We start from the raw sequence: 17,787 nt of genomic DNA, 5'->3' as shown, positions 1-17,787 counted from the left end.
TACCTTGCCGTAATAGGCGTTGCCTGCGCATTGATCCAGAAGTTCGTCTGGATTGGGCAATGGATAATTATTCTTCTTGGTCACCGAGTTCAGCTTTATGTAATTTATGCAGAACCGGGTGCCCATGGTCCCGTCGCCGTTTTTCTTCGAGGCGAGGACCACTGGGAAACTCCACGCTGCCATGGACGGTTCAATCACGCCTTGGTCCAACATTTCTTGGACGTGCTTATTGATGAACTCTCGTCCCTTCCAACTCGTTCGGGTTGGGTTCATTTTAATTGGTGCAGCGTCGCCAACTTCTATGACGTGGGTCACTCCTTTAACGTCGCCGTAAGGCTTTTTGGACGTCGGGAATATGGCCCGGAGTTCCCATAAGTCCTGACGGAGTAGAGCGGTCTGCTCTTCGGTCAGGTGATCGCCGAAGTGTGCATTAGCGATGTGAGCGCGGATTTCGCGTTCCACTTCAGGATCTTCCTCTCCGGTTTGGAGGGAATTGATCTTGGCATAATCTTCATCCGAGATTTCCTCGTATGGCTCCACTTGGCCCATGTTAACTCCTTTCCGGAGTATATGGGGCTCTTTGGAGTAGTTTGACACCAATATGGTGAAACTGTTGCCATTATGCTGGACTGGTCCGTCGAGCATGGCCAGACTCCGTTTGGTGTCTTGGCTTCCGAGGTACATAAGTTTCTGTCTCGGATCGACAGGATAATCAATGCTGACTTGGACCGGGGTAATGGACTCCGGTGGGAGTTCCACTTTACAGTTGCCCGGACCATAGCATGGTCGTTAATGGTGCGGTACCGATTTGGATTGTTCCCCGCCGCTTTTGGCCATGGTAAGGCGTCGGCGTTGGGAATTGACCAATCTACGCCGTCCTCCTTGATGTCTGGCTCATATATGTCGCTATAGTACATATGGCCAACTTTTGCACCTTTGCGGAGGATTTGGTCGCGTCGGGACTTATTTTGGACCTGAATCCACGCGTGTTCGCTGTTTCGAGTTTGGACCTCCTGCTTCGATCGGTATGACCAAGCGGTGTGGTCGTCTCAGCGATTTAAAGTGGATTGGCCGTCCCGGGTCCATAGTCCGATAGGACCGGACCTTAATCCAGCAGGTTGAGTAAGCTGGTAAGGTGTACCGCTGATGAACGAAAACGACTTCTTTCTCCTCCTTTAAAACGTCGGTTGGACGTTCGGTCCGCAATTTGCGGATTACCGGTGCTTCGGCTCGGAGTTGAAGAATTTCTGTGTCCTCTTCGTCATCACTCGACTCCTCCGATGATTGGTTATCGGAGTCCGTGTCCGGTGAGTCGCTTGAGCTTTGGACGTCCGAGTCGGTAGACTCGGGTTTATCGTCCTGTACTTGTTTTGGCTCGCCTTTATCCTCGTTAGAGGTTGGCACGCCGCCGGCCACTGTTGGTGCCGGTTTGGTCACGAGATCCACTTCCTGGATCTCTGGCGCTCCGGTTGCGATTTCCTGTTTTTTCAGGTGCGTCCGGTTCCGCCAAAGTGGTTGGACGGCTCCCGTTAGGGAGTGGCGAGGCTGGTCGGCCTTTTGCCCAACGTTGAGTCGAACGGGTTTGTATGGCCCGTATTACTGCTTCAACGCCGTCTCCACATAGAGGACAAGTCAATTGGACTTCCTCTGATGAAGGGTCCTGCTCGTTCTGGCTGGTGTCCCTTCGATGGCCTCCCTGTTCTGGGTGTGGGCCATCATTGAAGCGCACTTTTGTCGCTATATGCGGTGCAGCTTCCGGCAATGGTTCCGGTATAATCCTGACGTTAGTCAGGCTTAGGTCATACTTTGGCCATATGCTGACGGTTAAGCCAGGGTGTTGGGCCACTTGTCTTCGAAGTTTTATGATGTCATCGAAGAGATCCGTGCACATCTTTTGAAGGGCTTTCGGCATTTCCATGTGGTACTCTCTGTATTCCCACACTAGGGCTAGACGTTCGTCCTCCCATAATGCTCCTTCTTGAACCAAATCGTCCAATTCTTGGGCGAATGGTCCGTATTGTTCGGCAATTTGCGGCCACGTTAGTGGTTCGCCTTTTTCTTCAAGCCAGCTCTCTTCTAGAGCAAGGAGTTGGTTAACGCGGTATTCCAGGAAATTTCTTACTCCTGTAAACCAAGTTTTATAGCGCTGGACCAGGTTCTCCTTAATTTCTCTGTCAGGCACCGGCCGTTGGCCCGGTGCCTCTGGTATCGGGATAGTCTTTACTATCCCGTGATTTGGCTTGAGTATGCCTGCACGGAATTGGGTCATATAACGCTCGATTGCGTTATGGACGCGCAGCTCCCATATGAGGCTTTCAATGGTGTCCAGGCATTCCCAGCAGGTAGAAGGAGAACCTTTCGGGTGATCAAGCCGATTAACTCTCACTTCATCATCGGGTCCCGGTGCCTCTGGTATCGGGATAGACTTCTACCGCGTCCCAAACGATTTCTTCGTTTGGCTTAAGAATGAAGGTGAACTTGGAGTGGAGATAGTCACATCCAAGTAGTACGTGCACGTCCGTTAACGTCGGTTGGACGAAGAACGTGTGGTGGCTCTTGTATCCCTGCAGTGTCACCGGTACGGTGCAGCAGTGGGAGACCACAAAGGCGGTTTGTCCGCCAACACCAAGGATTTTGGTGTTCCGTCCTAATGGCTCTGTTTTGATGCCATTGGCGGTGCAGAATTGCTGGCTGATGAGGGATGTCTCCGCTCCAGTGTCCAGCATAGCGAGCGTGTGGACTGGTCCAATTTGGACTTTGTGCGTCCATGCTCTGACAGTCTTCGGTTTGCGGTTTTCGTCAAGGCCAACTGTCACTTCCCGCATCACCGGTACAATGGGGATTAGCGACACTGGTCCTGGATCGTCAGGAGCGTACTGGGGTGATAAAGGCTCCTGTTGGACAGACTCTTCCTGTGGTGATGTTTCCGCAACCCGTAGGGTGGAAAACATACTTTTGGTGTTAAGGAAGGTCCGTGAGCTGTTTATGGTTCGCACCGTTGGTGTGGTGCCGAGGGGTTGTCCACCGATCTGGGGCCAGCAGGTACGGGGACTTGACGCCTCAAGAGGTTCGGCTATCCAATCTTTTAGGGATCCGACCTCGCTGTCCGTATCTTGTACGGAGCATCCGTCCGGTGCACTGTCGGAGGATGTATCTGACGCCGATTGTGGGTACGTCATGTTCGTGGTGCGACGTCTCGCTTTGCCACGTGTTCGGTTGGCCTTAGAGGTTGAGGCTCCGAGTTTTGAGGATCGGTTGGCCTTAGGGTTAGTTGAGGCTCCGAAGATCGACTTGGTCGCTTGCAATACGACTGTCGGCCTGGCATCATTTCTAGAGCCAGGTGGCTCAAGCGCTGGTTTGGCGCTGAGCCTGGATCCACTGGTGGGCTGTTGAGCCATAGGGGTTAATTTGGGATCCATGTAGGGATTAGTTAAGTACGGATTAGTAATGGTTATGTCCGGCGGTTTCGGTTCCGGTCTTAGGTCGGGTGAGTTGCCGATACTCCCCGACCTTAGGCGTTTCCCGCGGTTGGGCTGACCCGGCTAGAGCCGCCGCCGCCGTTGCCATTTGGCTTCACCAGCTGGTCCGGTATGGGTGGTAGCGCTGCCCTTTCGTTGGCTGGCGTCTGGTATCCCTGTTTTGGACCGTTCTGCCGGTTGCCGCCACCTGACCCACTTCCTGAGCCGGTGGATTGCCTTCGGCTGCCGGTCCCCCCACTACCACGTGGTGGTCTGGGTTGTTTGGGTGGCACTAAGCCGAGGCGGTTAGGATTGGCTGACCCGGTAGGGTAGCCTTTCTGATAGCGATTTCGCCAATCCAAATACCATTTCCGGTTTGGATTTTCGCCATATGGCCTGTTTGCGTAGCCACAGCCCTCGGTTGGGTGGTTTCCCCATAGGCAGTGGTTGCAGGTGATAATACCATCTTTGGCCCATCGTTCGAACATGCGCTCGACTCTGTCGATATACATGTCCTCTTGTCTGCGGGCCTCTTCGGGGCTCAGAGTCTGGCGTTGGCCGCTCTGGCCTCCTGGGCTTCGGTTTTGTCCTCCAGGGCTGTTGCCGCTTTGGTTTCCACTAAAGCTGGCGTTTTGGCCCTTGGAGAACTTGCCCTTTGGTCCTCCGCCGCTATTGCCCTGGCCGTAGCTATAGTTGCCCTGGTTCCGGGCCTGGCCATAGCCGCCACTACCGCCGTTGGGCGGTGTAGACCCACGTTGTGGGGAGGCTAAGTTCAAGGCCGCGATGGCGGCGTATGTTGCCTCTATTTGGGCTTGTGTAGCCTGCGGGGGATAAAGTGCCGGTTGTTGCGGTACGACTTGGGCTTGTGGCGTTTGTATGGCCGTTCGGATGGTTGGGTATCCGCGGCCCGCCTTCCCTTCGTACTCCGGCTTTCCCATTGTGTATTGCCGGACGTAGTCCCGGAATTCTGCCGGTGACTTCGGTATCCGGATGTCCAGAGCGCGGCGCAGTTCTGGCTCTTTGACGTTCTCCCTCAGGAAGTGGAGGGTCATTGTGTCGTCCAAGCCAGCGCGCGTCTGGAGAGTCAGCATGGCGTCATAGTACTGCTCAGGGGTTTCGGTCAGGTGCTGGTAGTACCGATGTGTGATTTCTCCCATGGCAGTGGCCTGCTGATTATCGTCGCCATATCGAGTGGCAAACTTTTGGAGCCACTCTTCTACTGGCCAGCCGTCCTCGTCCTCGCGATTGGCTTGGCCAGTGTACCATTCCTTTACAGGGTCCGATAGGGCCATGTAAATGCGGCTCATAAAGTCCGGATCTGGTTTGTTCAGATCGGACGACTGCTTACAGATCCGTCGGACCTGTGCAAGCCATCCTTTCACCATTGTTTTGTTGCCGTCGAATTTTGGCAACTCGGTGCGGACTTGAGCTCTCGCGTTGGCTTTTCCCATCTCTTGGGCCATTTCTTTGATTTGCTCTCTGGTTGAGAGAGCTGGACTGACCGGTGGTGATGGGGCAGGTGTTAGCTGCTGTGGTATCAGCGGCACCTGTTGAGGTTGGGCCCACATTGGTTGGCCCGGTACGATCTGGATGGCTCCGTTGGACGCCATCCATCCGTATGCTCCATTCGGGAGCTGGACCAACATGGGCGCATTTTGGCCCTGGCCTGGTTGGGCATGCTGGTCCTGGTGGCATGGCCGCTGTTGGCGGTATGCCTGATGGTTGGGGCACGTTTTGGCCCGTGGGCGTGGTTTGGCCCATCTGTGGCTGAGCTTGGCCCGTTGGGGCTGCCGCCGAGATAGGAGGGCCAGATAGGCTTAGTTGGCCTACTAGTGGTGGTTGCACCGTTGGTGTACCACTTTGGCCTCCCATCTGTCCTTGTGTGGCCGATGGCCCGAACATAAGGCTCGACTGGCTGGTCCGGTTTGGATCCATGCCGCTGGTGTGAGCCTGGCTTGTGGCCGGTTGTGGGCTAAAACTGAAGTCCATGTTCGGGAATATTGACGGGTACAAGGACGGGTACGATGGCTTTGATCCGAAATAACTGTGGCTGGGTGTTGCCTGGCTCGGGTCAAAGCCTAGCCCGCTTGACGTAGACGGATGAGTCTGCGTTGCGGGCGTCACTATTGTCGTTGGACCAATAGTGGCAGTTGTGGTGACCGGGACTGGTGGTGGCGGCAGTGTTACTGTCGCCGTTGATGTTCCGCGGTCCACCGGGCTGGGAGGCGTAGGTATGGTTGGCCCCTTTGGGGGATCTCCAACCAGTGGTCCTTCCACAGCCATGTTCACATGGTAATGCTGCTGTTGATACACTGGCTCTCGGTAGAAGCGTTGGCCCTGCCGCAGAGCCTCGTCGACTTTTTCTTGTCGACGTTGTGTGTCCGAGTCCGGAAAGGTATGGTAGGACGGTGGTTCAGCGGACAACTCGGAGTTGATGTCTACGAGGTGTGATTTCTCCGCATCTAAGCAGGCGTTTTCCGTGCTTAGCCTTTCCAGTTCCTCGTTCATTTCGGTTATGCGTTGGGTGGCCGCCTGGTAATCTTTGACCAGGCCGGCGTTATTGGCCTCCAATGTGATGATCCGGTCATGTTGGCCCTGGATCACCTGTTTGGCTTGAGCGAAGGCCTGCTCCAATTGGACAAAGTTTTGATGTCCAATGGTGCTGTTCTGCTCAAGTTGTGCCCGAATGGTTGCTTCGGTGTTGAGCTGGCTCTGGAGGGCAACGATCTGTTGCTGGAGTTGCACGTTCTGTGTCTCCTTCTGCTGAACCGTTTGGCTCATCAGTCCTCCTTGTTGGATAGTCTTCATGAGATTCTGGTGGCTCTCATAAAGGAGGTTATAGCCGTTGCGCAGGCGATTGATTTCGTCCTGCAGGTTGGCCAAGTCGTCGGTAAGACGCTCGTTTTCTCTCTGTAGGCGGTCCGCCTCAGAGTCGGTGTCGTCAATGGTGGTCCGGGCCGCAGCCAAGTCATCCTTGGCTTTGGCCAGCTCAGTCCTCGTAGAGGTGAGCAGGGCTTCAAGGCCCGCCACAGCCGTTTCCAGGCTGTGGATTGTCCTGTTGAGCTGGTCTCGCTCAGCATTGGGACATGGTGACAACTTGAGCTGGGTTAGCTCAAGTTGGGTCTGGGCCAGTATGGCCGAGACGCGTTTGGCCTCTGCGTCCGATTGGACCGCAAAGTTTTTGTGCCTGCAGATCTCGTCCTGCATCCAACGTTCGGATAGCAGGGTTGCTTCTGCAATATCCGCCAGCTGTTTGGTCAGGTCCCGTACTGTGGTCCTGAGTTGGTCGATTTCGTCGAGCTCCTCAGGCCGGGTTGCCTGGTTCAGCTTTGGCGGGGTGACGCTGGCGCGGGTTGTGTCCCAGGAAGGCCGGTTTAGGTCCATCCTGGCTGTGGCCCTGCTAAGTTGTGCCAGGTCCACAATTGGCTCTTCGTCCGGTTTGGACGGGCCAGACGCGCCGATGACGTCATTGGTTGGCGATGGCGTTGCAGGGGTTGAGCCATCAACTTCAAACATGATGGGCGACTGACTCACGGGCTGTTGGCCCTGGTCATGTGCCTTTGGACCAGCCTTTTTGGCTTGGCCCTTGGCCTTGCGTCCACCTTTGGCCGCCGTTGGCGCCTCAGGTTGGATCTGGTCCGAGCCCGATAGGGCTGGACGTGCTGTCAGATCCTGGACATCAAGGTTGGATCGGGCCAAGTTGTTTGGCTCTGGTCCATCAGTGCGTGTCTTGTCTCACCTGTGGCTGCCGTTGGCGCCGCAGGTTGGACTGGCCCGGACCAGGTATGGCCGGTTGGTGCGCCAAGTCCCGAGGACACTGTTGGCCTGGGCCGTCCTATCGGCGCCAGGTTGGCTGTCAGAGGCTGGTTGGCCTCGGACAGTTCGTCGGATGCCTCCTGGAATGTGTCGTCCCGGGTGGCGTCCAGACTTTCATCACTGGTTTCCAGGTCAGCCGGCAGGATTTGTTTGTCCCGCCTGGCTTTGGCCTCGACCGAACTCGTTGAGCCGGCCGAGTTTGGCTCGTCTGGTTCAGAACCGCTCTGTCGCTGGAGTTGCTCATGGCTGGTGTATGGCATCACCTTGGCCAAAGCGCTTTCGATTTGGCCCATGGTATTGGGACTTAGAAAAATTTCTTTGGTCTTGGTCCGGACCGGAACGGTTGGTTTGGCTGTCGCTGGTTGGTGCTGGTCAGGTACGCTAGAGCTCAGGTTTAGCGTTAGCTTCCTATGGCCCTATGTTACGTTACTGACCAGTGTGACGTCACGTACGAAATGGTCTTGCAAAAAGCTCTACGTCACGAGTAGCGTGCCGTGAGCAAAATTTAAAAAACAATATGAGTCACTACGAGAGTTATAACACGGGGAAGTTTCCCACGTGTTCTGATTGGTCAAATTTTTATGGAAAATCACCACGCTGACGTCACGCGACTTTTTCGCTCTCGAGAGTTCTGTTTTACTTTTTTAGTACAGAATTTCTCAAGAAATCCGAAAAAGCTATTTTGGAGCAAATCGGATAAACGGTTGAAAAGTTATGAAGGGTTTTATACCGAGTTCTTCCGAAAACCTCGAATTTTTACGAAAGTTTTACGAAAGTCCTACGCGTCACAGCAGGTCTTACCGGCGGTTTGATCGCTCCAAACTGCTGCTCCGTCGTTCCCCTTCACCCTTTTCTACCGTAAGGGCCGCAGCGCACCCGATAGGGCGTAATGGTGTAACAGGACCGTACCGAGCGCAGTTTTTGCGCCGGGAGCCAAAGCTGCGGGAGGCCTACTTTTAGGCGCTGACCCGTATCATGCAACCCGGTAGGGCGCTTAATTGGTCAACAGCGACGTACCGAACGCAGTTTTTGCGCCGGGAGCCAAAGCTGCGGGGGACCTACTTATAGGCGCCGACCCGTATGTAATCCGTCGCGCTGCAGGTTTCCAGTGAAACCTGTATGATGCAGGAGATATGGTCGCGGGTTTGCTGGCCTACTTATAGGCGATCAGCGTAGTTCGACCGATTATGCCTTCACTGGGAGATCAGAGGATTCCGGGAAGGAAAACCGAACGATGCTGCTACCATGTCAGATCAGGCACAGAAGCAGGAAGAAATGGGGCAAATATAGCCTTTATTGTGATAACAATAAAGCATCAACAACACACAAAAACCAACAGAAAACCCAATGCGGGAAAAGCTGGAAAAAAGTGCCTGCAGTGCGCTGGTGAGGAATCATGATTAATGATTCCGCGTGCTGCGGGTATGCAACAGCTGATGCGGCAAAGCATGGAATCGCCCGTAGGCGCAGGGCTCCACCCCCAAGAGTGCGGAGAAATGCGCTGATTGGTCAGCGTAGACAAAGTATACGCTGAGTAAGCAGCGTAATAGCGCGGCACGAATGGAGTAGCCATGTGCGGGCGGGCGACAGAGCAAAGCCACGAGAGGTGTCTACCGCCTCGAGTGAGCGGTCTCTGACAATCAAATGCCTATAGACATTTGATCGACACGATAAAACCGATTAATCACGATAAAAACGAGACCAATTATTTTTTTGCCTGCATATAAAACAGTCTGTCGCTCCAAGTGCATGATGGGCGCTCCAAGTGCGCTCCCGGTCGTGCGTAATTTAGCCATGGCAGTAGTTATTATAAAATCCATTTCAAAAACCATAATCCTAAAGTATTTTCATTACATAAAATTGCACATGTTACGTGAAAAATGCAGTGCCGTAAATCTGTCTTACATAAAAACATAACAGTAAGTACTGACAGTACGGTAATAAAGAAAAACAGAAATAACGTTAGTGCTCTACGCTGCACTGTACAGTAAGCAAGTAATAAAACAAAACTAGCGTTAGTGCTGTACAATACGCTTAGCAACCCAGGCTAATTAAATACAGTACTTACTGCCCCCGCAGTCTGAAAATCAACATAAAGTACAGCAAATAATGCCACCATAATTATCAAACATTACGTGCATAAACATACGATACTTTATGTATATGTTGTTTCGGATAAGAAAATTATCACTCGTTTTTTATTTTTCTGCCATTTGGACGGTTCCATCACTTTCACGAGCATGTGGGAAGTTTCGGCGAGTGTACCTCCGCATTGCAAATGACTTTGCCTTCCCATAATCCCCGCTATGCATCACCAGCTACACTCACGCATCCGCCGCGCTGATGGCCCTCCTAAGTCGTGACCTCATCCTCGAATTCGTCACCGTCTTGCAGCAGATGCGCCACACCGAAGACATCTACGACATCACTCTCCGCATCTCCGACCGCGATATCCGAGCCAACCGTCTTCTCTTGTCCGTCATCAGCGCCACTCTCCGCGAGATCTTTGCCGCCCATCCCGAGCGGCCTGTGTATGCCTTCCGCAACGTCGATCCCGACGCCGTGGAGATGATCGTCGAGTGCTCCTTCACTTTTAGCTACCAACCCTGCGCATCACTGAGCTCAACCTGGAGAACATCCTTCGCGCCGGGATTAATCTGGGCTGCCGCGGGGTGCTGGAGGAAGCCTGCCGTTACATCGAGAAGAACACCAAACTCAGCTCCTGTATGCGATACCAGCGCATCATCTGGCAGTTCATCAATGACGACACTTGCCTGACACCCAGCGATGCCAACATTCTGGGTGTGGTGCTAAAATATGTGACCTTTTTCATATCCAAAAACTTCACTTGTGTATGCACGACGGATAGTTTCCGGTTGGCCAATGCCCCGGAGGTGATGAGTATTCTGGCCATTGATGACCTGAATGTCCGTTCGGAGGATATTGTTCTGGCGGCGGTGCGCAGCTGGTACCGTGCAGATCCGGAGACTCATCGGCGCGGATACCAGCATCTACTCCGGTATGTACGGTGGCCACTGTTGTCCAAAGTGTGTCTGGAAGATGCTTCCAATGATGAAGTCATTTGGTCGGCACCGGACATTCAAGAGCTAATTCGCAAGAGCTTCCAGTATCAGCTGCGGGATGTGGATAAACGCGGGGATATACAATTTGGGCAGGGATTCTATTTGACCCCGCGGCGGGGTATGCTGCAGAATCACCGGTGATATGTGTGTATCTCGATTGTTAATGCATGTGTGATTATCGATCGCCGATCCATGTATGTACATGCGAGGTGTGCTGATAAGGGGCTTGCGTGCGCAGGTGTAGCGTGTGTTGCATCGATCGGGTTGGGGCTGTTATAATATGAGTGAGAGATTCCTGTTCTTTAATCTTTTACTTTATTCCAAACCCTGAAATTTGGGGTAGTGTTTTTAATCGGCGTGAAATGATTTGTTTTGTTGCTTATATATAAAATACAAAGATGGCCACATGGAACGTGACCTTTACAGATTTCACTACAGTGCCTACGACGCTTCCGCCGCTACCCAAACAGCCGTTTGTCTGGACCAACACGTTAATTGTTGTCGTAGCCGTTGCAGCATACGCTGTATTCTGTATAATACTCTGCCTGCTCTACCGGTGCCTGCGCTCCCGTGGATCCAAAAAATCATCCCCATGTAACAATTTTACTTGTGCACCGTTAACGACATGCCTCGAATGCGGTTGCCTCAATGCATGTTCGGAAAGCCTGGAAGCCCGCTGCACATGGTGCACCCGCTCGTCTTCCGCCTGCGACTCCCTCCTGGACCGCTGCTGCCCGAAAAGGAACATCCTGGACTGCGAGGACATCATTCTCTGTAAGGGCGCCAAAATTAACGTTACCTGCCCGAAATTCTGCATGAACGCCGAGAAATCCGGTGTCTGGGACCGTTTTCTCGCGCGCCGGAAACAGTTGTGCGGACCCCGGAAACCGCCTATTTGTTGCCGTTACGAGTCAGACGCGGCATGCTGTGGGTACGGCGGCAACGGCAACTGTCGGTTCTTCTGCTTGGAATGCACAACCCGCGACCGGAAACGCCCGGCGACCGAGGCACCCAGTCCGGCTCCCATCGCCTTCACCCCGGGATTGGGAGGGTACTATCCGCCTTACCCGCCGCCATCCGGACAACCCTTCACCATCCAACCAGGTTACGTCCCTCCTCCGGGATTCCTGGGACCGGCAATGTATCCCTGGGGCCCCACGCCGACGTCCCCGCACTCGGACACGGCGACACCCATCCCACCGCCCCGGGATCCAGGGTTGGTGCAGCTGCCGCCGGGGCCGGGGGTTGTGGTGGATTTGTCGGTGCATCAGAACCGCTTGCATGAGATGTCGGAGGGAATCGCGCGGAAAGTGGAGGAAATGGAAAAGGAAATGGTAGAGAGCAGTTCGGTGATGGAGTCCACAGAGATGCCCAGTACATCTGCGGCGGCGCCGGCAAGACCGCCGCGGATGGTTGACTTGCCGCAAGATACCAATAGCCTTCGCTATTGAGGCGCGTTTTTTTGTGTACCTATGTACATGGAAGTACTGCCGATTCAAACGCGCACTTTCCAAGATGGCCGTGTATTTTGTTCGCTTCTGCGTTTCTTGGTTAGCCACACAATTTTATGACAAAATAAAAACTGAATGGAGATTCGCCATTAATACGCTTGCATTATTCAAAGCTTTTTCCAGCGTTCGGTGAGTCAATGTTAAAAACTATGTATCAGTTATTGAGTGATGTTTTTGACCAAATTGCATTACGTGAATTTACGTCCGAGTGCTTAAGTTGTGAAACGGTTTCTCTAAGATTGCGCGAAAACAAGATACTGTATGTACCAGGTCACGCAAATCATAATCAGTTACAGTATACGTGTTGTTTACTATTCGCTTACCATTAGCCTCCGGCGTCAAAACCCAAAATATTCAATAATTCTTTATTTCATTTAGGTAGCTTGCTTCTGCATATTTCATATCCGATAACATTCCGACTATGAGAGCATTCTCTCCTAGTTGTGCAATTCAAAAAACGCAACAGGAGTTGTCTAATTACTTACAAGCTACAGTAAATGCTGCACTGTTGAGTTGTGATTGCAGTCATGGGCCGTTTGCTTCTAAACACCGAATAATATCCCGCCATAATATCGAAAAAGTGCACATTCCAGCAGAAATAAAAAAAGCGTATGCAGGAGAAGTATTCGCACCAGTTCGCAGCTAATAACAAAATTTACTTCAGATAGCGGAAAATTAATCAACCTCACACAGCAAACAGCAGCCATAGTAGCCATACCCTACTATCCCAGATTAAAGAAGTGGTATAAGCACATACAACAGTCTTTCAAGAACAGTATGAAAACCCTCGTATCTAAATGCATCAATGTTCAATGTACTGATTACAAGAACGTCTTAATGTGATCAATATTGGTGGCCGTTGTCCTGGTGTTCAGAGCAGCGGCGTACGCGTACTCCTCATCGGGTGACTCCTCAATTGTCTCCGGCATGGCCAGCATCGTGTCGGAAATTAATTGACTGGTGTGACTCTTCAAACCCAACTCCCCACTGACCGATTCTGGAATGGCTTTGCTGGGTTTCCAGTTGACCGGGAACAGCTCGGCCGCGGTTAGCGACCGCCTTTTCGGTGCGGATGTCGTCGCCGGTTCGTCGATCTCGTAGACGGTGACCCCGCGCAATGGAAATAGTTCGGCTTTGAAGGATTTGCGGCGACTGCGGGCGGAAGAATCACCGCTTTCTCGGTCCTCGGAATCGCGTCCGGCAAATGCCGGCGAATCAAAGTTAATGGGGAAGAGTTCCGCTTTGGAATCAGCCGGTTTAGGCTCCCGTCCGGGTTGTTCGCCAGCCGCTGGCTGCTCCGGTCTATGCACATAATATTGTAATATGTTAATGAGCTCTTAAATCTTCAGTTCAACAATTTCTGCTGTAGAATATGCCTGAAGTTCTACCCATTATACCACAGTTATTATAACAATCTGAACAAAGTTCACGCAAAGTTCGATGAAGACCGAGTCGGTACAGATGGGTTTTCCTATATCCTGTACATCTGTTTACCGTATGCGTTCAGTGTCGGACGCAGGCGCAGCTGGTCGTGGACGTGGTACTGCAACGGCTCCTAAATCCCTGACTGCTCGAAATGCTCCGCAGTTGTTCAGATGTTCATTCTCCAAACGGAAGAAATTCCATATACAGCGCCTACAGAAAGTTTCGATGAGAAATTTCTAATCTTCGCGTCAAATAGTCTTCAGAACAAACATTAGTATACCGGTTCAACTCCAAAATTGCTAGAACGGTTGTCAGGACTTCCTGTAATGCAAAAGGAAATACGTCCGTGGATATGGAAAACGTCCGTGCAAATCGCAAAAAGAAATTCAGGACCAGGCAGCCGTGGTACACCGGAATCGAGGCATACACCAGCGAATCGCGTAGATATGGATGTTCCTTGGACGAGGAATCCAAGAAACCCCAATCCATTCGCATATCCCAGACAAACGAATAGCATGACCCGAGGACGGTCAGAACCATCCAACAGTAGAATACTGGCCGATGCATTATGGGGTCGCTTGGAAACTTCTCTGCAAAACACATGCCGTTGTTAAGAACTAAAGAGAGCGATGAACTGCGCCACTATAATCACCTCCATGCAAGGCATTCAACGTAGCAAAGAGGACAATAAAAAAGGTCAGGCTGTATTTGGTCATGTTGACCAGATGCGGGAATGCCAGATTGGAATCCCGATAGCGTCGAATGCACTGAGCAAAACGGAACCATGCCGGGATGGCCGCTAGAACCGGCCGGATACCATGGCTTGTCGACGTACAGATGCTAGTCTTACCTGCAACCACAAAATTAATAAGTGGGCGATTGTGGGCAAATACAGAAACGGTGATTGGCTGCTTACTGGGAACGCCGTTATTCACCCAAGGTACTTCGAATGCGTAGAAACACAACAGATACTGGACGTCCTGCAACGCCTGAACCGTAGACGTGATCTGATCAGCCACCCAAAAGTCGGAGAAGGCCACGGTGTGGTAGGGAGCAGTTATTATCTTCCACTGCAAATGTAGCAGCAAAAGTTATATTCTAGCTGAATGCCCGGTGAAAGCGAAAGAAACTACGATATCAATTGGAAAAGCAGTCGATTTGGCACAGGCACACGTACCTTACCAAAGTGCGGAGAAACCACCGTCGAGCACTGGAGAACAGCATTTGAAAAGGATTTAAGAGAAGAATCAGCATGATGGAAGGCAGAATAATGGGAACGACGTAATGCGGTACACCCACAGCGTCGCTGTGGAAGAAGGCAAGCACGGTACTGATCCATAATACGGCAAATAGCGCTGCCAGCTGGAACAAACAAGTATGAACTATTTAAAAAACTGCATCGGGGCAGATTAGAAAATACAGTACTTATGTACCGTGCATCCTAAGTACAGATTCACCCGAGACTGTGCTTAAAGCACAAGTACTATACTTGATTACCGCATCAGATTACTAGTACCTGTACAATGTGATGCTGCGTTAAATGGTTGCGCGGATCCAGTTCAAAAATCAGGACATGATTGACACCGGCTGATCTCCAGCCATGCACATTGCCGGCGAAGAGGAAGAGCTGCACAATGAAGAGAAAAGGACCCCGGTACAAACGTACGACAATGCGCCAGTCAACCCGGTCATGATTGATCGTTGTCTGATTGGTCGTTGCGTTAAAGGTGGTGTAGATGTCGAAGGGAAGCCCCGACACAGCAGCTGTGAACGTCAACCTTCCAATCATCGCGAAATACGGTAGAGAACAGTGAGTAATCCTACCTACTGCGACAAGATCGATCAGCAGGATGCTGAAGCTGCCCAGGAGAAGACCCATAAGGAAGAACACCGAAGGCGCCGCCTATTCAAGTAAAATAAAAGGTGATTAAAGTGTCCCGATCAGTGTCTGCGTGCATGCACTGTCTTGTGCAGCCAAATGCGACGAATCACAATGACGACGTACGTACCGGCATATTAACACTGTGTCGTTGATAGATTGATAGCTCTTGTATTTTTTAACAATTTATTTTAATACCGTAGTTTAGTGTTGCACTTACTTGTTCGTTCAGTGGCGGTACTCGCAGCCGCTGCATTGCTTTACTTCGGTTACCGGCTTCCAGATCTTTTGTTACCACTGTCTGCAACCATTCAAATTATGGCTTACGGGAGTCGAATTACTAAACATTTCCACAGTTCCAAGGAAAATTCGGTATTTGACGAAAGTACCTCCGTTTCCATAATCAAACGGTCGACCTCTTTGCTCTGATAAATAGACGACACTTCCACGTGTTGGATCCTCCATGTCATGCCCTTATCGGTATCCAGAACCTGTAATCATACTGGTTGCACTCGATGCGCCACCCATAAGCAGTGCAATGTGTGCTTACTTGCGCACCTTGTCGTGCTTCTTGAGAATCTTCCGAAAGCCGGTGGTGTTGAGGTTCTGGAAGTTCTGCAGGAGGATCAAACTGAGGTAGTACTCGGAGAAGGCCAGCTTCAAATCATGCACTTTTCGGTACATGCGCTTGGCGTTGCGGGCGTCCTTGTCCATAAGCTCCGCGAACCATGTCATCTTGTGCGACAAACGGGCCCCTTTGTCTTCTGCCACGCCCAACTGCGACAGGTTGAAATGAGCGCGCAGCTCCATTTTTAATGCGGCCAGTTTACGCTGCGCTTCGGCTAATTTCTCTGGAGAAGAAAATCATGAAATCGACATCGTTAATGCAACTCTGTCGAAGTGGGTTTTCCAATAAGCTTTAAAATTTTTGTACGTATTGCATACCGTTAAAAAACGTGTTGATCTTAGTAAGTTCCTTATCACAGTATACGAAAAACTTGTCTTCAAACTCGGCGAAGTAAACCAGCAGTCGGCTGGCGCGGTCCATGTGGGGCTGTTCCATCATATTTGTAGGGCTAACTGAAAAACGAACATTTGCTTGTGCTTCAGCACAAACCAGAAAATCGAAAGTGCCCGACTACAACTTAATTTAGTTATTTAATTTACTGAATTACGTAATTTATCAGTGCCCCTAAATTGGCCCTAATGAAGCGATTGAACTTATGTGATTATAATGTAAAGAAGTTTAGAGAAAATACAAGTTGAACAACGGCTAGAAAACCTTTAACGAAGCGGTACGTATTTTGGCGTACGGCAAAATACTATCTGTACAAGTACACTAATGGCAAGGGCGGCGAAATAGCCTTCGCCCGAGTAAAACAGCTTGCAGGAAAAACGTTAGTTTAACGTGTAACCACCGCTAGGTGAACGGATGTGTTTCAATTTTAGCCGTTTCCTAACGTTTAGCTAACGTCTTTTTTTGCAAGTTTTTTTACTCGACTTCGACACTCTACAGTATCTTATACAAAATAAATCAAATAAATGAATTAAACTGAGAATATAAATAAATCAGAATGGTTAAAACTTACAGAGTTAAACGGACGCTAGAATCCTTTATAGGAACGTTAGCATTGATATTGTTAGCATAATATTGGCCTGTAACTATTGATTTTGAACTGTGGTTGACTTGATCAATAATTGGCTATGTAAATTATCAGTAAATATAATAGACTGTCTTACATGATCGCGGGGCATGTTCGATGACTTGCGCCAGCATTTCTTTCATATCCTACGGAAAATGCTCATGAATCATGATAGCTAGACAGAATAGTATCAGCAAGATACAAACACAAAAGGTCATGGTTGATTATCGCACATCGTAATTGAGATACTGTGTCCGCCATTCCGGTGTCAGCTGGGAAGCGAGTTGGGCTCCAAACTTCATTTGGTTGGAGAGTGATGTCAACAACAGTTAGCAATAGCGACATGTGGACGACAGATCGCTCGAATGTCGCGTAATCCAATTAAGCTGAAGCTAGATCTAGTAGCCAGTTAAGCTACAGTAGGGTAGATCTTTCGGATTTTCTACCGCCGCGACGATACCAACACGATACTGAACACATTGTTAAGATCATTATGCGTTTAGCATTATGCGTCCATTATGCGTTCAGCTGGCAGTCCAAAAAATCCCAAATACAGACAAAACCAGGACGAAACTTATGCAGACTAAACGCTAACTCAAGAGCTGATGTGCTTGACGAAGACCGAAAGTGCTGACAATAAGTAACATATCACGGCAAAACGGAAGACCAGCGTACAGTCCTTGCGGCTGCATAAGTAATTTTATTGTGATAGGTAATTATTTAATTTAAGCATTAGTTTAGTACCTGCCAGGTCAACGTTAAGGCTTTACGTGGCACGTCTTTATGTGGCAGAAAATTTGGTTCAAAATTTCAGTGTAATAACCAGTCTTTTAATTTCGAGTACGATTTTAACTTGGTTAAGAGTTCCGCAAGCCTTGTAAAGCTAAGTACACGCCGTTCACCAAGCGAGCAAGCACTGTGCAGGCAGCTGGGTAAGTACTGTGCAGCTTTTGCTTTTCCCGCTTGCTGCGC

The 17,787-nt window shown here is 50.6% G+C and overlaps 3 protein-coding genes across 3 annotated transcripts; 2 read left to right on the top strand and 1 right to left on the bottom strand.

Moving 5' to 3' along the window:
• The first annotated feature begins 9,345 nt into the window (after positions 1 to 9,345).
• LOC129593733 (kelch-like protein 20) lies at positions 9,346 to 10,769 on the top strand. The gene is given in 2 exon segments (XM_055490183.1): positions 9,346 to 9,879; positions 9,882 to 10,769. Coding segments are annotated over 2 exon segments (879 nt in total). The 5' UTR covers positions 9,346 to 9,617; the 3' UTR covers positions 10,499 to 10,769.
• On the top strand, positions 10,756 to 11,933 carry LOC129593731 (uncharacterized). Its single transcript, XM_055490182.1, has one exon. It carries the CDS (start codon positions 10,756 to 10,758, stop codon positions 11,806 to 11,808), a length of 1,053 nt encoding a protein of 350 aa, XP_055346157.1. The 3' UTR covers positions 11,809 to 11,933.
• A 453-nt stretch (positions 11,934 to 12,386) lies between these two features.
• Positions 12,387 to 17,703, bottom strand: LOC129593720 (xenotropic and polytropic retrovirus receptor 1-like). The gene is made up of 14 exons (XM_055490166.1): positions 17,049 to 17,703; positions 16,913 to 16,961; positions 16,118 to 16,252; positions 15,731 to 16,023; positions 15,562 to 15,663; positions 15,393 to 15,473; positions 15,118 to 15,196; positions 14,810 to 15,057; positions 14,476 to 14,655; positions 14,210 to 14,363; positions 13,946 to 14,143; positions 13,574 to 13,883; positions 13,363 to 13,503; positions 12,387 to 13,170 (listed from the first exon to the last, which is right to left on the bottom strand). The coding sequence occupies exons 1-14, from the start codon at positions 17,115 to 17,117 to the stop codon at positions 12,690 to 12,692; spliced, it is 2,520 nt and encodes an 839-aa protein (XP_055346141.1). The 5' UTR covers positions 17,118 to 17,703; the 3' UTR covers positions 12,387 to 12,689.
• Between the last annotated feature and the right edge of the window lie 84 nt (positions 17,704 to 17,787).

Source organism: Paramacrobiotus metropolitanus, unplaced genomic scaffold (genome assembly GCF_019649055.1).
Source record: "Paramacrobiotus metropolitanus isolate TYO unplaced genomic scaffold, Prichtersi_v1.0 Parri_scaffold0000063, whole genome shotgun sequence".
NCBI classification, from domain to species: Eukaryota; Metazoa; Tardigrada; class Eutardigrada; order Parachela; family Macrobiotidae; genus Paramacrobiotus; species Paramacrobiotus metropolitanus.
Note: the sequence above shows the minus strand (reverse complement) of the source record. Positions and strands in the feature narration are given on the sequence as shown.